The sequence below is a fragment of the Oncorhynchus gorbuscha genome, linkage group LG09 (genome assembly GCF_021184085.1).
Source record: "Oncorhynchus gorbuscha isolate QuinsamMale2020 ecotype Even-year linkage group LG09, OgorEven_v1.0, whole genome shotgun sequence".
Lineage (NCBI taxonomy): Eukaryota > Metazoa > Chordata > Actinopteri > Salmoniformes > Salmonidae > Oncorhynchus > Oncorhynchus gorbuscha.
Genome location: NC_060181.1, coordinates 36,084,981 through 36,112,630, shown reverse-complemented (window position 1 = coordinate 36,112,630; position 27,650 = coordinate 36,084,981). Strand labels below are relative to the sequence as shown.

Here is a 27,650-nt window from a genome sequence, read left to right as displayed (position 1 = left end):
ACTGGAAATAGCAGTCACAACGCAAAAAAATAAATCCAAATTATGTCCATATTATCGACAGAAACATGGCAAACGTTTTTTATAATCAATCCTCAAGGTGTTTTTCAAATATCTATTCGATAATATATCAACCAGGACAATTGGCTTTTCAGTAGGAGCGAGAGGAAAAATGACTACCTCTGTCTTTTACGCAAGAATCACTCTGAGAGCCCTCAGTTGGCCACTCACGCAATGTAGTCGTTTACGCTCATTCTTCAACATAAAGGCCTGAAACATAAAGGCTGTAGACACCTTAGGGAAGCCATAGAAAAAGGAATCTGGTGCCTCCCGGGTGGCGCTGTACTGCAGCGCCAACTGTGCCATCAGAGACTCTGGGTTCACGCCCAGACTCTGTCGTAACCGGCCGCGACCGGGAGGTCCGCGGGGCGACGCACAATTGGCCTAGCGTCGTCCGGGTTAGGGAGGGCAAGGTTGCCAGGTACACAGTGTTTCCTCCGGCACATTGGTGTGGCTGGCTTCCGGGTTGGATGTGCGCTGTGTTAAGAAGCAGTGCGGCTGGTTGGGTTGTGTATTGGAGGACGCATGACTTTCAACCTTTGTCTCTCCCGAGCCCGTACGGGAGTTGTAGCGATGAGACAAGATAGTAGCTACTACAACACTTGGATACCACGAAATTGGGGAGAAAAAGGGGTAAAAATTCAAATAAAAAAATAATATAAAAAAAGGAATCTGGTGGATATCCCTTTCATTGGGCAATAGGGATGCCTAGAAAGAGAGGTTTCAAAATAAGAGTCACCTGATTGGATTTTTCTCAGGATTTCACCTGCAATATCAGTTCTGTTATACTCACAGACAATATTTTTACAGTTTTGGAAACTTTAGAGTGTTTTCTATCCTAAGCTGTCAATTATATGCATATTTTATATGCCATATTCTAGCATCTGGTCCTGAGAAATAGACGGCTTACTATTCCACAACAAAGCATCCTTCATTCATGCTGCCAAACATACCCTCATAAAACTGACCATCCTACCGATCCTCGACTTCACCGATGTCATTTACAAAATAGCCTCCAACACTCTACTCAACAAATTGGATGCAGTCTACCACAGTGCCATCCATTTTGTCACCAAAGCCCCATATACTACCCACCACTGCGACCTGTATGCTCTCGTTGGCTGGCCCTCGCTTCATACTCGCCGCCAAACCCACTGGCTCCAAATCAAATTTGATTTGAATTTGAAATTTGATTTGATAAATTTGATTTGATTTGATTTGGCTCCAGGTCATCTACAAGTCTCTGCTAGGTAAAGCCACTCCTTATCTCAGCTCACTGGTCAACATAGCAGCACCCACACGTAGCACACGCTCCAGCAGGTATATCTCACTGGTCACCCCCAAAGCCAATTCTTCTTTTGGCCGCCTCTCCTTCCAGTTCTCTGCTGCCAATGACTGGAACGAACTGCAAAAAATCTCTGAAGCTGGAGACTCATATCTCCCTCACTAGCTTTAAGCACCAGCTGTCAGAGCAGCTCACAGATCACTGCACATAGCTCATCTGTAAATAGCCCATCCAATATACCTCATCCCCATGCTGTATTTATTTATCGTGCTCCTTTTCACCCCAGTATCTCTACTTGCACATTCATCTTCTGCACATTCTACCATTCCAGTGTTTAATTGCTATATTGTACTTACTTCGCCGCAACGGCCTATTTATTGCCTTACCTCTCTTATCCTACCTCATTTGCACACACTGTATATAGACTTTTTCTACTGTATTATTGACTGTATGTTTGTTTATTCCATGTGTAACTCTGTTGTTGTATGTGTCAAACTGCTTTGCTTCATCTTGGCCAGGTCGCAGTTGCAAATGAGAACTTGTTCTCAACTAGCCTACCTGGTGAAATAAAGGTGAGAAAAAAAACTAAAAAATAATGAATACTTTTTGTCTATTTCATTCTGCCTGTGGGTTTGAAATAGGTACAATGCTTTTCAAAGTTGGATTTTCTTGAGTGTTCATCCTGTTGAGTAAGATTTTTTTGTCTCTACCACTCTTACTGACTTATTTCTGCCTGCTTTCTATTCTGACCTCCCAATGCATGTCAATCAACCAACAAACCAGTCAAGCAACCAATCAGCCATCCCCACTTACCAGCGAGTCTTCTACGGTGAAGTTGAACATGTTCAATGCGTCCGTCTTCAGGTTGGACACAAACTCCAGGTACTCTGGGTTCTGCGGCTCTTTGTAGGTCAGGATCTTCACACTCTGTCAAGAAAAATGAATGACAACCAGTCAGAAAAACGCAATAACAAATAAGGTCCATCAGGACAGACTTTCCTCCATCTTGGAACTTTTTAAAAATCTTTGAAATAATACCAAATTCAGTATGTATGACCATGGTAAATCTCTTAACCTAGTTTGATGGGATTGGTTATGAGAGGAAATCAGATTTTACATGTCCATTTAAATCCTTTGTAAATCCACTCCTTTGTAAATCAACTTTTTAGGACCGTCAAAGACATTACCATGATGAACCATGTTTGGCATTGATATCTTTAAAAATAAGGAAACTATTAACAATTCACTTTTGATTATGTAAAAATCCTCTCATGGACTAAAAGTCAGATTCACTCCAAATGTAGTCTTTGAACTCATCACAATTGTCCCTAAGGAGATTGTAAAAATAACGTTGATGGCCACACTATTCTAGTAGATGCATATTAGTACATATGCTAAAATATGCTACAAATACTTCAAAAACCACACTGAATTTGGTATTGCCATCTTGAAAAACAAGCAAACTATTAGCAACTCATTCTTTGCATATGTAATGCTAATTCTCAAAAGAATTTTCTCTTCGTGAACCATAGTCAGATTCACTCCAAATGTTGTATTTGTCTCATGATGGCACATAAAGGTAGTTCCTACACGATAGAGGGCCTGTTTTGTTATCCAACTGATCTTGTGTCCTTCCTGACATCTTATGAACTTCTTTCATTGCTGCTGACAGTTATTTTAAATTGTAAAAATCCAAAGAAAATTTTGAATGAACAAAAAAGAAGAATGAACAAGGAGAAAAACAAACTAGAACATTGTTTGTGTGACTCGACATGGGTCAAAATTCAACAAAGATCCAGCAACAACAAAAAAGGACTATATGCATTTCAGGTAAAATAACAACCAAATGTTTATTTTCCAGGACAAATTAGCTAGCAAGAGCAAGCTAGCTAAATGTCCATAAATGTTTGTGTGTTTCGACCTGTCCCCAAATCAATATAGTTGGCCCAACCCATCGGTTTTTGGGACGAGAATGTGTTTTCAATCTAGAAATCGTTAGGAAGTTATCGAGGAAAAGAAACTAACGTCTGTGGGTGTGGCGTAGCGTTTAGCCAGAGCAAGGAGTCTGGGTAGGCAAATTACCATCGTAAAACAATTCCATAAGTTAGTACGTATCGCCGTCTAGAGGCTTAGACACTAGTCCCTTCTTTCTTTTCTCTCCAAAACTCTTGAACGTGCCGTCCTTGGCCAGCTCTCCCGCCATCTCTCTCTGAATGACCTTCTTGATCCAAATCAGTCAGGTTTCAAGACTAGTCATTCAACTGAGACTGCTCTTCTCTGTATCACGGAGGCGCTCCGCACTGCTAAAGCTAACTCTCTCTCCTCTGCTCTCATCCTTCTAGACCTATCGGCTGCCTTCGATACTGTGAACCATCAGATCCTCCTCTCCACCCTCTCCGAGTTGGGCATCTCCGGCGCGGCCCACGCTTGGATTGCGTCCTACCTGACAGGTCGCTCCTACCAGGTGGCGTGGCGAGAATCTGTCTCCTCACCACGCGCTCTCACCACTGGTGTCCCCCAGGGCTCTGTTCTAGGCCCTCTCCTATTCTCGCTATACACCAAGTCACTTGGCTCTGTCATAACCTCACATGGTCTCTCCTATCATTGCTATGCAGACGACACACAATTAATCTTCTCCTTTCCCCCTTCTGATGACCAGGTGGCGAATCGCATCTCTGCATGTCTGGCAGACATATCAGTGTGGATGACGGATCACCACCTCAAGCTGAACTCCTCGGCAAGACGGAGCTGCTCTTCCTCCCGGGAAGGACTGCCCGTTCCATGATCTCGCCATCACGGTTGACAACTCCATTGTGTCCTCCTCCCAGAGCGCTAAGAACCTTGGCGTGATCCTGAACAACACCCTGTCATTCTCAACTAACATCAAGGCGGTGGCCCGTTCCTGTAGGTTCATGCTCTACAACATCCGCAGAGTACGACCCTGCCTCACACAGGAAGCGGCGCAGGTCCTAATCCAGGCACTTGTCATCTCCCGTCTGGATTACTGCAACTCGCTGTTGGCTGGGCTCCCTGCCTGTGCCATTAAACCCCTACAACTCATCCAGAACGCCGCAGCCCGTCTGGTGTTCAACCTTCCCAAGTTCTCTCACGTCACCCCGCTCCTCCGCTCTCTCCACTGGTTTCCAGTTGAAGCTCGCATCCGCTACAAGACCATGGTGCTTGCCTACGGAGCTGTGAGGGGAACGGCACCTCAGTACCTCCAGGCTCTGATCAGGCCCTACACCCAAACAAGGGCACTGCGTTCATCCACCTCTGGCCTGCTCGCCTCCCTACCACTGAGGAAGTACAGTTCCCGCTCAGCCCAGTCAAAACTGTTCGCTGCTCTGGCCCCCCAATGGTGGAACAAACTCCCTCACGACACCAGGACAGCGGAGTCAATCACCACCTTCCGGAGACACCTGAAACCCCACCTCTTTAAGGAATACCTAGGATAGGATAAGTAATCCTTCTCACCCCCCCCTTTAAGATTTAGATGCACTATTGTAAAGTGACTGTTCTACTGGATGTCATAAGGTGAATGCACCAATTTGTAAGTCGCTCTGGATAAGAGCGTCTGCTAAATGACTTAAATGTAAATGTAATAGTCTAGGAGGTTAAGTGGTATGCTAGTGTGGATATTGGACCAAACCCTCTGTTTCCCTTCCCTACCTCCGACTCATCATCCTTTTCTCTTTTTTCCTGTATTTTTACATGTTCAAAGCATTCACTACATTGAGTAGGTCCTGCTTTGACTAGAAGCTCAAAAGACGAAAACTGAGGTTTTTTTTGGTAAAGAGGAGTCATCAACACAGTAAATTCATCAGGCTTTCTAATAATTCTTTATGATATGCTGCCTTCTTTACATTTTCCAATCTATTTTTATTCATTTTTCTTGTTCACTCTTATTATATTGTAGATGGAAATCAAATCAAATTGTATTTGTGACATACACATGGTTAGCAGATGTTAATGCGAGTATAGCGAAATGCTTGTGCTTCTAGTTCCGACAATGCAGTAATAACCAACGAGTAATCTAACCTAACAATTCCACAACTACGACCTTATACACACAAGTGTAAAGGGATAAAGAATATGCACATAAAGATATATGAATGAGAGATGGTACAGAACGACATAGGCAAGATGCAGTAGATGGTATCGAGTACAGTACAGTGCCTTGCGAAAGTATTCGGCCCCCTTGAACTTTGCAACCTTTTGCCACATTTCAGGCTTCAAACAAAGATATAAAACTGTATTTTTTTGTGAAGAATTAACAACAAGTGGGACGACATTTATTGGATATTTCAAACTTTTTTAACAAATCAAAAACTGAAAAATGTACCGCATTCAGAGAGGCCCCCTTGAACTAGGACAAATGTAATCTTTCTCTGAAATCAAGCCCTGCTTTGCCAGAACCATTTATTGATATTTCAGGCTAGCAGAGTAATATGGGCGTGCAAAATTATTCAGCCCCTTTACTTTCAGTGCAGCAAACTCTCTCCAGAAGTTCAGTGAGGATCTCTGAATGATCCAATGTTGACCTAAATGACTAATGATGATAAATTACAATCCACCTGTGTGTAATCAAGTCTCAGTATAAATGCACCTGCACTGTGATAGTCTCAGAGGTCTGTTAAAAGCGCAGAGAGCATCATGAAGAACAAGGAACACACCAGGCAGGTCCGAGATACTGTTGTGAAGAAGTTTAAAGCCGGATTTGGATACAAAAAGATTTCCCAAGCTTTAAACATCCCAAGGAGCACTGTGCAAGCGATAATATTGAACTGGAAGGAGTATCAGACCACTGAAAATCTACCAAGACCTGGCCGTCCCTCTAAACTTTCAGCTCATAAAAGGAGAAGACTAATCAGAGATGCAGCCAAGAGGCCCATGATCACTCTGGATGAACTGCAGAGATCTACAGCTGAGGTGGGAGACTCTGTCCATAGGACAACAATCAGTCGTATATTGCACAAATCTGGCCTTTATGGAAGAGTGGCAAGAAGAAAGCCATTTCTTATTGATATCCATAAAAAGTGTTGTTTAAAGTTTGCCACAAGCCACCTGGGAGACACATCAAACATGTGAAAGAAGGTGCTCTGGTCAGATGAAACCAAAATTGAACTTTTTGGCAACAATGCAAAACGTTATGTTTGGCGTAAAAGCAACACAGCTCATCACCCTGAACACACCATCCCCAGTCAAACATGGTGGTGGCAGCATCATGGTTTTAGCCTGCTTTTCTTCAGCAGGGACAGAGAAGATGGTTAAAATTGATGGGAAGATGGATGGAGCCAAATACAGGACCATTCTGGAAGAAAACCTGATGGAGTCTGCAAAAGACCTGAGACTGGGTCTTCCAACAAGACAATGATCCAAAACATAAAGCAAAATCTACAATGGAATGGTTCAAAAATAAACATATCCAGGTGTTAGAATGGCCAAGTCAAGCCCTGCTCTGACCCGACCAGATCGTGGTCCGGAGTGGAAAAGTCGAGGAAAAAATAAATATGGGGTAATTAAAAGTGAAACCCCGTAAAGTTGTCAGGTAGCAAAATAGGTTGGCAACAAAAGTTTCTGTCTGCTGTCATGTCCAGACCTGAATCCAATCGAGAATCTGTGGAAAGAACTGAAAACTGCTGTTCACAAATGCTCTCCATCCAACCTCACTGAGCTCGAGCTGTTTTGCAAGGAGGAATGGGAAAAATGTTCAGTCTCTCGATGTGCAAAACTGATAGAGACATACCCCAAGCGACGTACAGCTGTAATCGCAGCAAAATGTGGCGCTACAAAGTATTAACTTAAGGGGGCTGAGTAATTTTGCACGCCCAATTTTTCAGTTTTTGATTTGTTAAAATAGTTTGAAATATCCAATAAATGTCATTCCACTTCATGATTGTGTCCCACTTGTTGTTGATTCTTCACAAAAAAATACAGTTTTATATCTTTATGTTTGAAGCCTGAAATGTGGCAAAAGGTCGCAAAGTTCAAGGGGGCCGAATACTTTCGCAATTCACTGTATATACATATGAGATGAGTAATGTAGAGTATGTAAACATAAAAGTGGCATAGTTTAAAGTGGCTAGTGATACATGTATTACATAAAGATGGCAAGATGCAGTAGATGATAGAGAGTACAGTATATAGATATATACTGCTGCGCCTTCTTCACAACGCTGTCTGTGCGGGTGGACCAATTCAGTTTGTCTGTGATGTGTACACCGAGAAACTTAAAACTTACTACCCTCTCCACTACTGTCCCGTCGATGTGGATAGGGGGGTGCTCCCTCTGCTGTTTCCTGAAGTCCACAATCATCTCCTTTGTTTTGTTGACGTTGAGTGTGAGGTTATTTTCCTGACACCACACTCCGAGGGCCCTCACTTCCTCCCTGTAGGCCATCTCGTCGTTGTTGGTAATCAAGCCTACCACTGTAGTGTCGTCCACAAACTTGATGATTGAGTTGGAAGCGTAAATGGCCACACAGTCGTGGGTGAACAGGGAGTACAGGAGAGGGCTCAGAACGCACCCTTGTGGGGCCCCAGTGTTGAGGATCAGCGGGGTGGAGATGTTGGTACCTGCCCTCACCACCTGGGGGCGACCCGTCAGGGAGTCCAGTACCCAGTTGCACAGGGCGGGGTCGAGACCCAGAGTTTGGAGGGTAATATGGTGTTAATTGCTGAGCTGTAGTCGATGAAAAGCATTCTCACATAGGTATTCCTCTTGTCCAGATGGGTTAGGGCAGTGTGGTTGCGATTGCGTCGTCTGTGGACCTATTGGGGCGGTAAGCAAATTGGAGTGGGTCTAGGGTGTCAGGTAGGGTGGAGGTGATATGGTACTTGACTAGTCTCTCAAAGCACTTCATGATGACGGAAGTGAGTGCTACAGGGCGGTAGTCGTTTAGCTCAGTTACCTTAGCTTTCTTGGGAACAGGAACAATGGTGGCCCTCTTGAAGCATGTGGGAAGAGCAGACTGGGATAAGGATTGATTGAACATGTCCGTAAACACACCAGACAGCTGGTCTGCACATGCTCTGAGGACGCGGCTGGGGATGCCGTCTGGGCCTGCAGCCTAGCGAGGGTTAACACGTTTAAATGTTTTACTCACGTCGGTTGCAGAGAAGGAGAGACCGCAGGTTTTGGTAGCGGGCCGTGTCAGTGGCACTGTATTGTCCTCAAAGCGAGCAAAGAAGTGATTTAGTCTGTCTGGGAGCAAGACATCCTGGTCCGCGACGGGGCTGGTTTTCTTTTTGTAATCCGTGATTGACTCGTGTCGGAGCCGTTGAATTGCGACTCTACTTTGTCTCTATACAGACACTTAGCTTGTTTGATTGCCTTGCGGAGGGAATAGCTACACTGTTTGTATTCGGTCATGTTTCCGGTCACCTTGCCCTGGTTAAAAGCAGTGGTTCACACTTTCAGTTTCATGCGAATGCTGCCATTAATCCATGGTTTCTGGTTTGGGAATGTTTTAATCATTGCTGTGGGTATAACATGGCTGATGCACTTTCTAAAGATTACCCGCTGAACTGTACATACTGTCCATAGACCAAGTAATTAGTCATTTAACATTTAACATGACTGTATACATTTAGGTAATCTATAATGCTCAAGATGTGAGATATATTCTATTGATGTAATAATTAGGAATGTATGACAAATGGGTTCTGTGCTACATATAACACTTTTAAGACGATGGGCCCGATCTCGCACGAGCTTGTGAGTAAAAACATGGCTGTAATTTAGGAATGTGGCGATAATGTTCAGAGCATGCATTCTGCAAAAATCTAACAATCCTACCAAACTTTATGCTGTACACTCTTAGAAAAAGGTTTCCAAAAGGGTTATTCGGCTGTCCCCATAGGAGAACCCTTTTTGGTTCCAGTTAGAGCTCTTTTTGGTTCCAGCTAAAGCCAAAAGGTTTCTACCTAGAACCAAAAAGGGTTCTTCAAAGGGTTATCCTATGGGGACAGCTGAAGAACACTTTTAGGTTCCAGATAGCACCTTCTTTTGTAAGTGTGTACTACACCGTAAGTATGCTAACAAAGCTCTAGACTTTATTTGTGAAGGAGTGAAAAATATTTGATTTACAGTACAGACTGCAGTACATGGCTATTTAGGGTGAGAAAACATGCTGACAGCGCAGTACAAAGCTGGCCTTCCCCCTTGAGATGCACGTTTTTTCCCCCAGTAGTGTGGTGCAGCTTGCATCTATTTAAACTGTCCGCCAGAGAGACAAACATAACTTCAATTCACTGTGCAAGTTTGTTTTGCCAAATGGTTTAGTATGCCGGGACAATGGAGGAGCTTGGGTTAATTGACCGTAATACCAAGTTATAACTGGCTGTAACATTGTAGATGTGGACTGGATTTGGGCTGTAATAGTCTTGCTGTCTGGGTACTATCATCAAGACAAGTCATCTGAATGCTTAACACCCTATATTCCTCACTCAGTGTTACTCTATCTGACAGTGTAATGGGAGATATGCTACATCTGGATATGTTTGGTTACATTTTTGCCATAGTCCCTTGTTCCTCAGTCATTCCTTTTCCTCATTCCTTCGTCTCTCATCCATTTCTCTCTTGAAAAAAGGTACATATATCGCAGGAAAAAGATGCATGTTTAGCCAACCACTCTCCAATTTTTCACTGGGTTAGTGCTATTTCCTTGAACTTGCGATAAAACGTCCTATTTCACAATATTCTCAAAATGTATCATGTACCTCTCATTACCTACCAATACAGCTGCATGACTGATGCCTTTTTTCTCTTATCTGCTGCTGAGTCATCACTCATTTACCCTCCCTGCCTTTGTAATATCACTTATAACGACAGTACAGCATCCAACTAAATTCCTCTCCTCTTTCCCCTACTCGTGATATACCCCCTACATTCCTCTTTATTAGGCTATCTGGTAAAAGTAGAGTTAAATCAAATGGAACAATTCTCTCATCCCTCCTTCATACCAGTCAAATCTCACTCATAACTGCAGTGTAATGACAGTAATACATCCGATTTAAAGCGCTTTTCTCAGACCCAAAGATGCAGTCCCCACTAAATCCCATTAAATCCATCTCCTATACCCCCTACTCAATCTACCCCTCCTTCGTTCCTACAGACCTCCCTCATCCCCCTCTCACCCTGAAGGCCTTCTTAGCGGCATGGTCGTCTGCGTCTCCTCTGTACCAGGGCCTAGCGGGCCGCTTCCTCAGGCTGTGGCCGAACAGGTCGATGAAGAAGAAAGCATAGTCCTCCGGGGGCAAGCCCTCCCTCCAAAACTGTACCATCAGCATCCGGAAAGTATCCCATGAGCAGCACATGTACACCACTGAAGAAGAGACATAGAAGAGAGAATGTATCAGACATATATACAGTGGGGCAAAAAAGTATTTAGTCAGCCACCAATTGTGCATGTTCTCCCACTAAAAAAGATGAGAGGCCTGTAATTTTCATCATAGGTACACTTCCTTGAACTTGCGATAAAATGTCCTATTTCACAATATTCTCAAAATGTATCATGTACCTCTCATTACCTACCAATACAGCTGCATGACTGATGCCTTTTTTCTCTTATCTGCTGCTGAGTCATCACTCATTTACCCTCACTGCCTTTGTAATATCACAGTACAGCATCCATACATACAGACAAAATGAGAAGAAAAAAAAATCCAGAAAAATAACATTGTAGGATTTTACATTTATTTATTTGCAAATTATGGTGGAAAATAAGTATTTGGTCAATAGCAAAAGTTTCTCAATACTTTGTTAAATACAATTTGTTGGCAATGACAGAGGTCAAACGTTTTCTCTAAGTCTTCACAAGGTTTTCACACACCGTTGCTGGTATTTTGGCCCATTCCTCCATGCAGATCTCCTCTAGAGCAGTGATGTTTTGGGGCTGTTGCTGGGCAACACGGACTTTCAACTCCCTCCAAAGATTTTCTATGGGGTTGAGATCTGGAGACTGTCTAGGCCAGGACCTTGAAATGCTTCTTACGAATCCACTCCTTCATGGCCCGGGCGGTGTGTTTGTGATCATTGTCATGCTGAAAGACCCAGCCACGTTTAATCTTCAATGCCCTTGCTGATGGAAGGAGGTTTTCACTCAAAATCTCACGATACATGGCCCCATTCATTCTTTCTTTTACACGGATCAGGTCTTCCTGGTCCCTTTGCAGAAAAACAGCCCCAAAGCATGATGGTTCCACCCCCATGCTTCACAGTAGGTATGGTGTTCTTTGGATTCAACTCAGCATTCTTTATCCTCCAAACACGACGAGTTGAGTTTTTACCAAAAAGTTATATTTTGGTTTCATCTGACCAGATTACATTCTCCCAATCTTCTTCTGGATCATCTAAATGCTCTCTAGCAAACTTCAGACTGGCCTGGACATGTACTGGCCTAAGCAGGGCGACACGTCTGGCACTGCAGGATTTGAGTCCCTGGCGGCGTAGTGTGTTACTGATGGTAGGCTTTGTTACTTTGGTCCCAGCTCTCTGCAGGTCATTCACTAGGTGTGGTTCTGGGATTTTTGCTCACCATTCGGGGTGAGATCTTGCATGGAGCCCCAGATCGAGGGAGATTATCAGTGGTCTTGTATGTCTTCCATTTCCTAATAATTGCTCCCACAGTTGATTTCTTCAAACCAAGCTGCTTACCTATTGCAGATTCAGTCTTCCCAGCCTGGTGCAGGTCTACAATTTTGTTTCTGGTGTCCTTTGACAGCTCTTTGGTCTTGGCCATAGTGGAGTTTGGAGTGTGACTGTTGGAGGTTGTGGACAGGTGCCTTTTATACTGATAACAAGTTCAAACACGTGCCATTAATACAGGTAACGAGTGGAGGACAGAGGAGCCTCTTAAAGAAGTTGTTACAGGTCTGTGAGAGCCAGAAATCTTGCTTGTTTGTAGATTACCAAAAACTTATTTTCCACCATAATTTGCTAATAAATTCATACAATGTGATTTTTCTGGATTTTTTCTTCTCATTTTGTCTGTCATAGTTGAAGTGTACCTATGATGAAAATTACAGGCCTCTCATCTTTTTAAGTGGGAGAACTTGCACAATTGGTGGCTGACTAAATACTTTTTCCGCCACTGTATGACTGTTTTAATACACTACAGAGAAATAGTCATTGTTATGTAGTCCTGTACAGTAGCGGTGTGTGGGTAAGATTTCCTCATCAATCTACACATAATGACAAAGCGAAAACAGGGTTTATGGACATTTTTTGATAAATCATAAAAACACAAATACAATTTACATAAGTATTCAGACCCTTTGCTATGAGACTCAAAATTGAGCTCAGGTACATCCTGTTTCCATTGACCATCCTTTAGATGTTTCTACAACTTGATTGGAGTCCACATGTGGTAAAAATAATTGATGAGACATGATTTGGAAAGGCACACACCTGTCTATATAAGGTCCCACAGTTGACAGTGCATGTCAGGGCAAAAACTAAGCCATGAGGTCAAAGGAATTCTCCGTAGAGTTCTGAGCCAGGATTGTGTCAAGGCACAGATCTGAGGAAGGATACCAAAACATTTCTGCAGCATTGAAGGTTCTCAAGAACAGTAGCCTCCATCATTCTTAAATGGAAGAACAACCAAAACTCTTCCTAGAGCTGGCTGCCCGGCCAAACTGGGCAATCTGGGGAGAAGGGCTTTGGTCAGAGAGGTGACAAAGAACCTGATAGTCACTTTGACAGAGCTCCATAGTTCCTCTGTGGAGATGGGAGAACCTTCCAGAAGGACAACCTTTTCTGCAGCACTCTACCAATCAGGCCTTTATGGTAGAGTGGCCAGACAGAAGCCACATGACAGCCCGCTTGGAGTTTGCCAAAAGGCACCTAAAGGACTGTCAGACCATGAGAAACAAGACTCTCTGGTCTGATGAAATCAAGATTGAACTCTTCGGCCTGAATGCCAAGGGTCATGTCTGGAAGAAACCTGGCACCATCTCTACGGTGAAGCATGGTGTTGGCAGCATCATGCTGTGGGGATGTTATTCAGTGGCAGGGACTGGGACACTAGTCAGGATCGAGGGAAAGATAAACAGAGCAAAGTACAGAGAGATCATTGATGAAAACCTGCTCCAGAGCGCTTAGGACCTCAGACTGGGGCAAAGGTTCACATTCTAACAGGACAACGACCCTAAGCACACAGCCAAGACAATGCAGGAGTGGCTTCGGGACAAGTCTCTAAATGTCCTTGAGCGGCCCAGTCAGAGCCCGGACTTGAACCCGATCGAACATCTCTGGAGAGACCTGAAAATAGCTGTGCAGCAACGCTCCCCATCCAACCTGACAGAGCTTGAGAGGATCTGCAGAGAAGAATGACTGAAACTCCCCAAATGCAGGTGTGCCAAGCTTGCAGCATCATTCCCAAGAAGACTTGAGGCTGTAATCGCTGCCAAAGGTGCTTCAACAAAGTACTGAGTAAAAGGGTCTACGTAACGTAACGTTAAAAAATGTCGAAAAGGTCAAAGGGTCTTATTACTTTCCGAATGCACTGTATGCTTAGTTTAATACAGTAACAACTAAACGATACCAAAAACAATTTAGTCCAATCAAAGTAAGCTAAATATGATTTGGCTGTCCATAGAACTGATTTGTGTGTGTGTGTTTGTGTTTGGCTTTTAGTTTTAAATTGTCCTAGGCTACCTGGCTAAAATGCTTGCTCGCTAGCCTAACTTCCTTTCATGGGCAATGATGCGCCAGGCCACCAGTTCAAATGTGCCTAATACATCTAGCTACATATTGAACTTCCATCCTCTCAGGGGCACAATGTTGGATCAGAATCCCTGTTATAATCATTGGCCAGTGCGGGGAATTAATTAAAACCGCAAGTCCAAATCCCTACCTACATCCATGGCTAATTTAGGAAAGGGATGATTTTAGCTAGCTATCCCTTGGAGGACAACAACACAACGAGATGCAACAATTTGTTTCTATAAATTACGTTCTGTTTTTGATGTGATGTGATTGGTCTGAAGGCAAATCAAAACTGGCTTCCCTTGACAATTGTTTTAGGTGTGCCAGGACTAGGGCTGTTGCAGTGACCGTATTACCGCCACACCGGCGGTTACGAGTCATGAAGGCAGTCAAATTTGACTGTTTAGTCACGGTAATTAGGCTTCTCCAAGCTCTGACGCCGCTGATGGTCATTAGTAGCCTACCAAACTTGCTGCCTGGTACTCATCACTCTATTGTCCCTCTAATCCCTCTGACATCAATGCAAATGTGTTCAAAAAAATCTAATCAAACACTTCATGAGAGCCCATGAGCTCAGGTTGTGAAACATTTCTATAGGCTATGCAATGTGCGAGAAAACAGGATAGGAGGATCCCATCAGCTTTCTATAGGCTAGGCCTACTATATCTGTTTCTAAACTTTCCTAATATTAAGCAAATATTAAGCACATTGCTTATCTTTACAACAGGAATATAGCCTACCTGGCTGGCATGAAAATGAACCACGGGAAAAACGTCCTCCATTCGCTGCTTAAGCGCAGATATGACATGTTTGTTTCGAGACAGGTGCATGATAATGAAAAATATTTCATATTATTTAGAATAGTCAGATGGGTGACAACATTAGCCGATCACTTGTGAATGATGTCCAACGTAAGACAAGCAACAATGCCTTTTTTTGTGACTTTTTCTAATCATAGTCGCACACCTCATGTAGCTTAGCCTATAGGTCTTTATGTTTTGATAAGGTTTGTATCACAACTAAAGTGGACAAATAGCTTCTTCAAATTAAGCACATTAATCAGCTTTACAAGGGCTGTAGAGGCTAAATGGAATACAGTTGAAGTCTGAAGTTTACATACACTTAAGTTGGAGTCATTAAAACTCATTTTTACACCACTCCACACATTTCTTCTTCACCAACTATAGTTTTGGAAAGTCAGTAAGAACATCTACTTTGTGCATGACACAGGTCATTTTTCCAACAATTGTTTACAGACAGACTATTTCACTTTTAATTCACTGTATCACAATTCTAGTAGGTAAGAAGTTTACATACACTAAGTTGACTGTGCCTTTAAACAACTTGGAAAAATCCAGAAAATTATGTCATTGCTTTAGAAGCTTCTGATTGGCTAATTGACATCATTTGAGTCAATTGAAGGTGTACCTGTGTATGTATTTCAAGGCCTACCTTCAAACCCAGTGCCTCTTTGCTTGACATCATGGGAAAATCAAAACAAAATCAGCCAAGACCTCAGAAAAATACTGTAGATCTCCACAAGTCTGGTTCATCCTTGGGAGCAATTTCAAACACCTGAAGGTATCACATTCATCTGTACAAACAATAGTATGCAAGTATAAACACCATGGGACCTCGCAGCCGTCATACTGCTCTGGAAGGAGACATGTTCTGTCTCCTAGAGGTGAACGTTCTTTGGTGCAAAAAGTGCAAATCAATCCCAGAACAACAGCAAAGGACCTTGTGAAGATGCTGGAGAAAACAGGTACAAAAGTATCTATATCCACAGTAAAACCAGTATTATATCGACATAACCTGAAAGGCCGCTCAGCAAGGAAGAAGCCACTGCTCCAAAACCGCCATAAAAAAGCCAGACTACGGTTTGCAACTGCAAATGGGGACAAAGATCGTACTTTTTGGAGAAAAAAACAGAACTGTTTGTGACCATCGTTATGTTTCGAGGAAAAGGGGGGATGCTTGCAAGTCGAGGAACACGAACCCAAATATGATGCACGGGGGTGGTAGCATCATGTTGTGGGTGTGCTTTGCTGCAGGAGGGACTGGTGCACTTCACAAAATAGATGGCACCACAAGAGAGGAAAATGATGTGAATGTATTGAAGCAACATCTCAAGATATCAGTCAGGAAGTTAAAGCTTGATTGCAAATGGGTCTTCCAAATGGACAATGACCCCAAGCATACTTCCAAAGTTGTGGCAAAATGGCTTAAGCACAACAAGGTCAAGGTATTGGAGTGGCCATCACAAAGCCCTGACCTCAATCCCATGGAAAATTTGTGGGCAGAACTGAAAAAGCGTGTGCGAGTAAAGAGGCCTACAAACCTGACTCAGCTACACCCGCTCTGTCAGGAGGAATGGGCCAACATTCACCCAACATATTGTAGGAAGCTTGTGGAAAGCTTCCCGAAATGTTTGACCCAAGTTAAAGTATTTAAAGGCACTGCTACTGTAACGGATGTGAAACGGCTAGCTTAGTTAGCGGTGTGCGCTAAATAGCGTTTCAATCGGTTACGTCACTTGCTCTGAGACCTTGAAGTAGTAGTTCCCCTTGCTCTGCAAGGGCCGCGGCTTTTGTGGAGCGATGGGTAACGATGCTTCGTGGGTGACTGTTGTTGATGTGTGCAGAAGGTCCCTGGTTCGCGCCCGGGTATGGGCGAGGGGACGGTGTAAAGTTATACTGTTACACTACCAAATACTAATTGAGTGTATGTAAACTTCTGGCCCACTGGGAATGTGATGAAAGAAATAAAAGCTGAAATAAATAATTCTCTCAACTATTAGTCTGACATTTCACATTCTTAAAATAAAGTGGTGATCCTAACTGACCTAAGACAGGGAAATTTTACTCTGATTAAATGTCAGGAATTGTGAAAAACTGAGTTTAAATGTATTTGGCTAAGGTGTATGTAAACTTCCGAATTCAACTGTACATAAGCAGCACGTGAGTTCCAATTTTGGGGAAAATCCTTTTCACCATAAAAATGCACCTTATGCACCATATTATGAAAATAATTACATGCATATTCGCATTTGTGGTCACTTTTGAAAATGTGCGTAAAAAAAAACGATCCCTCAAATGAAACATTCCCAGTTATATGCCTACTTATGTGTGCGAATTGCTGTGTTTATAATGTGAAGAAATAGCCTAACAATTGATCAACATTTTAAGCTAATCGTTCCGATCTGTTGCGTCAACCTCATTGCGTAAAAAATGTTTTTGATACTAGTGGTTGTATTCATTTGGGATCTATCGCATCCCACAACTGTCCCAGACTATGTTTGGAATAATATTTTTTTGCACAGAATATGTCAACTTTTGCACTATGGGGGATAGTAGATTGACATAGGCTAGTGCTTTCACTGTTCATTAGGCCTACTCATCTTGTTGACTGACAAAAAGTAAATGTGGACAGTTCTTCCAATATGGATATGGATGGGCACAGTTGAGTCCTATGTGTCTGTCTTCACTTATAGCCTGTGAGAAAGACCCAATCACTTGATGGAGAGTTGTGTGAGTGAGAGGTGCTTCGGAGCAGGCAGCACTCAGGGAGAAGGGCTGTAAAAGGTATGGATTTTTTGGGGTGAATTATGGCTACACAGATACATTAAGCCTCTTGCAAATTGAAGTAAAATCGCGCACACACACACACACACACACACACACACACACACACACACACACACACACACACACACACACACACACACACACACACACACAGGGGAGAACCGGGATGAAAGTGACACTTAGGAAAAAATCTAACTACTCAGAGATCAATAGATCTAGAGACACCATATTTTATGACAAACAACTTATATATGTCCTCTACCATTAACAAATGTAATTTCTAGGGTAAATTATTTTAAATTAAATAGACCAAGAACAGAACTACCGCAACCAATGATCGCTTACATTTTTTTCTGTTTTAAGTTACAGTTTTAACAGTGGTCTACTGTGGGCTACTGTGGTCAAGTAGGCCTAACATCAAAAACAATGGAGAAAATATCCCAGAACATTTTAACATGGAAATAGCTATTCTATCATTCAGCCTACAGTAGCAGCCAATATATGGTGTTCAATTTAGGGCTACATTCAATGAGACTTATGAAAAAAACATGCAAGCCTTGACATTAACCTGTTTATCCATTTGTCCTTCAGACAAGGAGGTGACTGAAAATGTTTGTTGTTTGATGCAAGAAACCCCTTTACAAAATAAAATGCATTATTATTCCCATACCATTATTAGAGAATCAGACAAATTATGCAACCTTCTGCCTATTGGCTACTTAGATTATTTAAGCCTGTCTAAAATACAACACTGCCCCTTAAAAAAAGAATCTCTTTACCTGACTCGCTTTTCAAAGATGGCTAGTGCCCTGACGTTGCCCTCTTTGGGTACAGCAAGTCCCACCCCCCTCTCCCTGTCTCCTACACCCAGGCTGCTGTGGTCAGAGAGATGTCGTAAATTCCTGGAGGAGATTATCTCCTCATGGCCACAGTATAGAGAGAGAGTAGAGGTCAGAACAACATTTATGTTCCGGAGAAGGTATAAAAGATCGGTGAATAATCCAGCTACGGACTGGTCCGTTTGGTACAATTTTGTGAAACTCATGGGAGGCAATACGGCCACATTACCATAACGCTGTTTATATAATAGCCTCAGTTATGAGGTTTACATCTAATTGTTGTATAAGATGAATGAGTGAGGATGATACTGTTTGTAAAATTGTGTAATGTGATTTTGGACTGTTTAATGAAGGAAACTCCAATTCTCTTTTGAGTTTAACTAAATCAGAGGACCGCCCATGAGCACAGTTATGGTCGGGCATCCTGGAACAGGCCCTTTTCTGCAATTCCAAATATAACCCCCACCTTGAGAATTTCTCAACAGACCATGTTGCTCTCAATTACAGGAGGACAAAGGTTGCAGACCAGCTTACCTCAATAACGAGAGGGCCAAGGTTTGAAACCAGACTGCTGAATCTTTTAACCATTCCACGTGGTTAAACTCTTAGACTATTGATACCGACAGAATAAGAACAAGTCTTTGATATTAATTACTAGTCTGCAGCTAGGAATTCAGTATCATTGAACACGAAGACCGACAACTGCCGAAACATCTATCCATGACGACATGAATGAATGTCACTCTGAACTATCCAATCTAACCACGACAGAGAGGGCGGACAAACTCTCCAACAGAAACAAACTTTTCAACAGAGACCCCGACGACACACTGAGCGTAAATATATATATTGATTGCAGTTGTTCCCGAATGAGTGAGAGTTCATGTGCAAAGGATTAGCATTTCAATTGTTATAATTATAAACTGTGTGTTGTCTTCTCATTTGACCCCCACTTCCCTTTTGTACACCAAGCCGCGATGCCGGTTTATCCGTTATCATTTCCTTGTAACTATCTACTGTTTGTTAATGCATTTCTGTGAATTACTTAGTTAGTAAATAAATTATTTTAAGACAATTGATGTATGGATGACTCATAGTGAAGACTGGGTTCATGCAGATAACCAACAATTTACGACGTTTGGAATGAGACTAACGTGAGGTAAAGAAGAATTCATTAACCAGAAGACTATTGATCAGATATGAAAATATCTGAAAAAGTTACATTACGAAAATTATAACTTTGTAATCTCAATATTTTCCTTGGTGCCCCGACTTCCTAGTTAATTACAATTACATGATTAATCAGTTTAATCACGTAATAATAATTACAGAGAGCCATTTGCTAAAGATTCATCTTCAGTTTAATGATAGTAAAGACATGACAGAGAAATGCACACGTTTTGTACCCTTGTTGGAAGCAATCACTCCCCCATTGCCGACTACAAATTATCTATAACTGGGCTAATAACTCTAACGAGCAAAGGATATGAACAAATGTGCACACGTGGCCGCTAATATTGAGTGGATTTAATCACAATTCCCACAGTAAAAGGAAACAATATGGGGAAAACTTTAGAAAGTTGAGTGAAATTCAATCTCGTGCTTCTCTGTATAGGCTGATATTACTTTTGAGTGGGCACGTGTGCAGCTTAGAGGGAACATTGACCACAACTGTTACTTGTGTACCTGCCGGCGTGGCAGCAGTAACACAGCCCTGGGACAGAAGACGTGGGAGAAGTGCACAATAGACTTATCTCCATGTTTCTGGTTTGTAATGGTTGTTACTTTCAACAAATGTACTATCAGTTCTAATTTCATGTTTTTGTTGATTTGAATAATGAATGCTATAGGTTCTACATTCATGAAAATGAACCATACGTCAACATCGTAATGTTGCGCAAGCACTATATTTTGCCTTACAATATTAAATCGGACAAAATTGGATCACATAATTGCTATATTAACTATCCTTTTATCATCTCACTTTAATGTAAATGTAGTGGGAGATTTTCTATTACTATTCATGCTTAGGCCTATCAATCAGGTGTGTTGCAGGCCTCCCGGGTGGCGCAGTGGTTAAGGGCGCTGTACTGCAGCGCCAGCTGTGCCATCAGAGTCCCTGAGTTCGCGCCCAGGCTCTGCCGTAACCGGCCGCGACGCACAATTGGCCTAGCATCATCCGGGTTAGGGAGGGCTTGGTCGGTAGGGGTGTCCTTGTCTCATTGCTCACCAGCGACTCCTGTGGCAGGCCGGGCGCAGTGTGCGCTAACCAAGGTGGCCAGGTGCACGGTGTTTCCTCTGACACATTGGTGCGGCTGGCTTCCGGGTTGGATGTGCGCTGTGTTAAGAAGCAGTGGTTGGGTTGTGTATCGGAGGATGCCCGTATGGGAGTTGTAGTGATGAGACAAGATAGTAGCCAAACAATTGAATATCACGAAATTGGGGAGAAAAAGGGGTCAAATTTTCTATTAAAAAAAATTGAAAAATCAGGTGTGTTGCAGCTGTGTGTGCTTTTTTAAACTTACATTGCTCAAAACCACTTTTTGTTGGTCGAACTGGGCTCTTTTTTTTAAAGGGAAGTTGGCCTCCGCATTAGGGACATGCTGACTTCAGTGCACCATTCTAGCGTCTGTGTTATCTGAGAAAATGGGCGTGTTACTTTTGCCCCGTATTACTTTCATCCAGGCTCTCCCTTACGCATCAGGCATACACAGTTTAACCAATTCACCCAACCCCCATTATATTTCTATATCTATTATACAGTGAGGGAAACTCAATATCCCCCTCTCCATGGGGTCAACTGCGCTTCACATACTAGGTCAATCTCTATGATAATTATCCGAGATCGGTTCTCCTAACGAGCCGCTTAACAATCAACTAAAGAAGAGCTAATTACTGTTGAGCCCATAGGAACAAAATATGAAAAAGGCATACGGGTTTGAAGGGGACTCTAATGGCTTTGTTCTGTGTAACACACTTGATCATTTCTGAGGCTAAGACAGAGGATAACATGAAGTCTCATTATCATTGGTGAAATCATCCCAGAATTAAAACATTGCATTGAAAAAATATCAATTAGTTGATATCTGGTTGGAGAACATCTCACTCAGCACGTTAAGTCAATAGACGTCAAATTATGGGTGATATCTGGTCCGTCCGTCATGGCTGCTATTTCGCCCAAAAATAGTCCGTTAATTTTGGTCTAAATTTTTACCAAAGATCAGCCTTACCGCTAGCTTGCTGTACTCATTGAAAACATGAAATCCACAAAAAGAATCATGTATTGCATAGCCTATATTGATAAAATGATGGTGGCTTCATGGAAATATCCACAAAATATTCAGAAAATATGGATTTTTTCCCAACAAATTTACCCTGTCAAGTTGTCAAAATGTTCTGACACAGGAAGAATATGCCTGAAACCAGCCTGTAATCTTATGGGTGCACAATTTAAGAAATGAAATCATAGCAATTTGAATTAGATATTTTAACAAACATTTGCTTCTGTGACAACTTTACTGCGCAAGTGCTAGAGGGACAAAATACTTTGAACCATTCGCGCCATTTGCTCCTCTCAAGACCACACAAAAGCCACACAGCACACTGACGACTTTCAAAAAGTGGAGGACAGGTGAGAGTGGGGACTGTAAGTACACATTTTTGTCAGAATAATTTTCTAAACATTTTGTAATCTGTCCAAGTCTAAACAATTATTTTATGTAGACCTTTCTCAAGAATGCAGATGCTAGCTAACTAGCTAGCTAATGTTACAACACAAACAGAAGTGGATTGCTAAATATCTTTGGCTAGCTACAAGGAGGGAAAGCATAGTTAACTGATCTGCTAACTAGCTAACTTGCGGTTAACTGGATGAACTAAGCTAGCTACAGTGGGGAGAACAAGTATTTGATACACCGCCGATTTTGCAGGTTTTCCTACTTACAAAGCATGTAGAGGTCTGTCATTTTATCATAGGTACACTTCAACAGTGAGAGACGGAATCGAAAAAACAACAATTAAAAAAAAATCACATTGTATGATTTTTAAGTAATTAATTTGCATTTTACTGCATGACATAAGTATTTGATCACCTACCAACCAGTAAGAATTCCAGCTCTCACATACCTGTTACTTTTTCTTTAAGAAGCCCTCCTGTTCTCCACTCATTACCTGTATTAACTACACCTGTTTGAAATTGTTACTTGTATAAAATACACCTGTCCACACACTCAAAGACTCCAACCTCTGCACAATGGCCAAGACCAGAGAGCTGTGTAAGGACATCAGGGATAAAATTGTAGACCTGCACAAGGCTGGGTTGGGCTACAGGACAATAGGCAAGCAGCTTGGTGAGAAGGCAAGAACTGTTGGCACAATTATTAGAAAATGGAAGAAGTTCAAGATGACGGTCAATCACCCTTGGTCTGGGGCTCCATGCAAGATCTCACCCCGTGGGGCATCAATGATCACGAGGAAGGTGAGGGATCAGCCCAGAACTACACGGCAGGACCTGGTCAATGACCTGAAGAGAGCTGGGACCACAGTCTCAAAGAAAACCATTAGTAACACACTACTCCGTCATGGATTAAAATCCTGTAGCGCACGCAAGGTCCCCCCTGCTCAAGCCAGCGCATGTCCAGGCCCATCTGAAGTTTGCCAATGACCATCTGGATGATCCAAAGGAGGAATGGGAGAAGGTCATGTGATCTGATGAGACAAAAATAGAGCTTTTTGGTCTAAACTCCACTCGTCGTGTTTGGAGGAAGATGAAGGATGAGTACAACCCCATGAACACCATCCCAACCGTGAAGCATGGAGGTGGAAACAACATTCTTTGGAGATGCTTTTCTGCAAAGGGGACAGGATGACTACACCGTATTGAGGGGAGGATGGATGGGGCCATGTATCGCGAGATCTTGGCCAACCACCTCCTTCCCTCAGTAAGAGCATTGAAGATGGGTCGTGGCTGGGTCTTCCAGCATGACAACGACCCAAAACACACAGCCAGGGCAACTAAGGAGTGGCTCCATAAGAATCAACTCAAGGTCCTGGAGTGGCCTAGCCAGTCTCCAGACCTGAACCCAATAGAAAATGTTTGGAGGGAGCTGAAAGTTTGTATTGCCCAGCGACAGCCCCGAAACCTGGAGGATCTGGAGAAGGTCTGTATGGAGGAGTGGGCCAAAATCCCTGCTGCAGTGTGTGCAATCCTGGTCAAGAACTACAGGAAACGTATGATCTCTGTAATTGCAAACAAAGGTTTCTGTACCAAATATTAAGTTCTGCTTTTCTGATGTATCAAATACTTATGTCATGTAATAAAACGCAAAATAATTACTTGAAAATCATACAATGTGATTTTCTGGATTTTTGTTTTAGATTACGTCTCTCACAGTTGAAGTGTACCTATGATAAAAATGACAGACCTCTACATGCTTTGTAAGTAGGAAAACCTGCAAATATCGGCAGTGTGTCAAATACTTGTATCTAACTAGCTATCATAGTTTGAGAGGGGGGGCATTAATAAGCTACTAAGAAGGAGAGATGAGGAAAATTAGTTGGCCAAATGTACTGTAGCTACCTAGCTACTGCTGGTGATTTACAGGTCATTGGTGTGTGTGTAGATCGCTAACATTATCAAAACCAAAAATAATCTCAGGGGTTTACATTAACGTTAGCTACTCTGGGTAATGTTACCTATGGTAAGTTACCTAGCTATTAAATAAGGTGGGAAAGCATAGCTGGGTCATTCCTACAATGTGGTGTCATTTGGAAGTCAACTTTTTTAAAATTATTTTTAGATATATTTAAAATATATATACAGTTGAAGTCAGAAGTTTACATGCACTTAGGTTGGAGTCATTAAAACTTGTTTTTCAACAATTCCACTAGTTTCTTGTTAACAAAGTTTCGGCAAGTCGGTTAGGACATCTACTTTGTGCATGACAAGTAATTTTTCCAACAATTGTTTACAGACAGATTATTTAACTTATAATTCACTGTATCACAATTCCAGTGGATCAGAAGTTTACATACACTAAGTTGACTGTGCCTTTAAACAGCTTAGAAAATTCCAGAAAAGTATGTCATAGCTTTAGAAGCTCCTGATAGCCTAATTTGTCATCATTGGAGGGGTACCTGTGGATGTATTTCATGGCCTACCCCCAAACTCGGTGCCTCTTTGCTTGACATCATGGGAAAATCAAAAGAAATCAGCCTAGACCTCAGATAAAAATTTGTAGACCTCCACAAGTCTGGTTCATCCTTGGGAGCAATTTCCAAATGCCTGAAGGTACCACGTCCATCTGTACAAACAATAGTACGCAAGTATAAACACCACTGGACCACGCAAGCCGTCATACCGCTCTGGAAGGACACGCGTTCTGTCTCCTAGAGGTGAACGTTCTTTGGTGCAAAAAGTGCAAATCAATCCCAGAACAACAGCAAAGGACCTTGTGAAGATGCTGGAGGAAACAGGTACAAAAGCATCTATATCCACAGTAAAACCAGTCCTATATCGACATAACCTGAATGGCCGCTCAGCAAGGAAGAAGCCACTGCTCCAAAACCGCCATAAAAAAGCAACTGCACATGGGGACAAAGATCATACTTTTCGGAGAAATGTCCTCTGTTCTGATGAAACAAAAACAGAACTGTTTGGCCATAATGACCATTGTTATGTTTGGAGGAAAAAGGGGGAGGCTTGCAAGCCGAGGAACACCATTCCAACTGTGAAGCACAGGGGGTGGCAGCATCATGTTGTGGGAGTACTTTGCTGCAAGAGGAGCTGCTGCACTTCACAAAATAGATGGCACCACGAGAGAGGAAAATGATGTGGATATATTGAAGCAACATCTCAAGATATCAGTCAGGAAGTTAAAGCTTGGTCACAAATGGATCTTCCAAATGGACAATGACCCCAAGCATACCTCCAAAGTTGTGGCAAAATGGCTTAAGCACAACAACGTCAAGGTATTGGAGTGGCCATTGCAAAGCCCTGACCTCAATCCTATGGAAAATTTGCGGGCAGAATTTAAAAAGCGTGCGCGAGCAAGGAGGCCTACAAACCTGATTCAGTTACACCAGCTCTGTCGTCAGGAGGTATGGGCCAAAATTCACCCAACTTATTGTGGGAAGCTTGTGGAATGCTAACCAAAATGTTTGACCCAAGTTAAACAATTTAAAGACAATGCCACCAAATACTAATTGAGTGTATCTAAACTTCTGACCCACTGTGACATACCAGAAACTTTGAGAAAAAAACATTTATATCGGATTTGTGCCTGGTCTCCACTAGTTAACACAGCCACAGTCATAAACCCTGCCTATTTCTAGAATTTATTTTCTTAAATTTTGATTCTAACCCTAACCACATTGCTAACCTTAAAATATGACCAAAAAACACATGTTTGTTTTCATGAATATTTATGATTGACAATTTTGACTTTGTGGCTATGATAACTAGTGGAAATCGTTATGCGTGTGAACAACAGGCACATCTGGACTCTCATTGGCTAGAATGGTCCCATCTGATCTTCTACAGACTGCCTTCCATTTTTGAAGACATTTCTTTAATTGAAAAGTGGCCACTATAGTATCTGATCAATATAATTAATCAATTGTGGAATAAATCAACCTTTCCTGAAAAAAATCCACCCTATACCCGACAAAACAACCAGGTGTATATGGACAGAAACAATACCAACTGACAAGTTATTCCCTAACCTGAAACAACCTATGTCGTAATGCCAAATGTAAAGCTTCAAAGGTTCATTATTCTAAACAAATTCTGCCAAATTAAATGGTTCTGCTGGATGTGGCTGTGAAGCAGCTAATGTAAATTAGCCGTGGTGAGAGACTTAAGACTGAGGAGCTGGGAGACTTAATTACTGAAGGACGGGCTAATCCATTGCTCACACACACATTCTGTCTCCATCTCTTTCCTCTTCGTCGCTCTCCTCTTTCTTTTGCATTGCTCTCTTCCATCGCTCTCTCATTTCCCTCTCTCGCTCCCTTTTTATTCCCACTTTCCCACTCTTGCCCTTTCTCTCCCTTGCTCACATGGTCTCTACCTTGTCGATGATGTACAGTTCCTTCAGAATGTATTCACACCTTCTCCACATTTTGTTGTGTCACAGCCAGAATTTAAAATGTATTATATTGAGAATTTGTGTCACTGGACTACACACAACACCCCATAATGTGAAAGGGGAATTATGTTTTTGGAAATGTTTACACATGATTTACAAATGAAAAGCTGAAATATCTTGAGTCAATTAGTATTCAACCTCTATCATGGCATGCTTATATAAGTTCAGGAGTAAAAATGTGCTTAACAAGTCACATAAGTTGCATGGACTCACTCTGTGTGCAGTAATAATATAATAAATAATGTTTAACATGACTTTTGAATGACTACCTCAGCACTGTAACCCACACATAATTATCTGCAAGGTCCCTCAGTCGAGCAGTGAATTTCAAACACAGATTCAACCAAAGCCAGGGAGGTTTTCCAATGCCTCATAAAGAAAGGCATTTATTGGTAGATGGGGTAAAATACATTTAAAAAATGACATTGACTATCTCTTTAAGCATGGTGAAGTTATTAATTCACTTTGAATGTTGTATCAATGCACCTAGTCACTGCAAAGATACAGGCGTCCTTCCTAAGAGAAAGGAAACCACTCAGGTATTTCATCATGAGGCCAATGGTGACTTTAAAACAGATAGTTCTCTCCTATCGCAGCCATTAAACTCTGAGGATGGATCAACAACATTGTAATTACGCCACAATACTAACCTAAATGACCGAGTGAAAATAAGGAAGACCATACAGAATAATAAATATTCCAAAACATGCATCCTGTTTGCAATAAGGCACTAAATTAAAACTGCCAAAAATTTGGCAATGAAATTAACTTTATGTCCTGAATACAAAGCGTTATGTTTGGGGCAAATCCAACACAACAGAGTAACACTCTTCATATTTTCAAGCATAAGTGGTGGCTCCCTGCCTGTGCCATTAAACCCCTACAACTCATCCAGAACGCCGCAGCCCGTCTAGTGTTCAACCTTCCCAAGTTCTCTCACGTCACCCCGCTCCTCCGCTCTCTCCACTGGCTTCCAGTTGAAGCTCGCATCCGCTACAAGACCATGGTGCTTGCCTACGGAGC

The 27,650-nt window shown here is 42.2% G+C and overlaps 1 protein-coding gene across 3 annotated transcripts in view; it reads right to left on the bottom strand.

Annotated features, from left to right (window-relative positions):
• The window catches only part of LOC124043472 (atrial natriuretic peptide receptor 1-like), a 131,099-nt gene that overhangs the window by 90,430 nt on the left and 13,019 nt on the right, over positions 1-27,650 (bottom strand). For all 3 annotated transcript variants that reach the window (XM_046362098.1, XM_046362099.1, XM_046362100.1), the window contains 2 exons: positions 10,481-10,668; positions 2,156-2,269 (listed from right to left, as the gene is read on the bottom strand). In XM_046362098.1, coding sequence (XP_046218054.1) covers positions 2,156-2,269; positions 10,481-10,668 — 302 coding nt within the window. The remainder of the gene's footprint in view (positions 1-2,155; positions 2,270-10,480; positions 10,669-27,650) is intronic.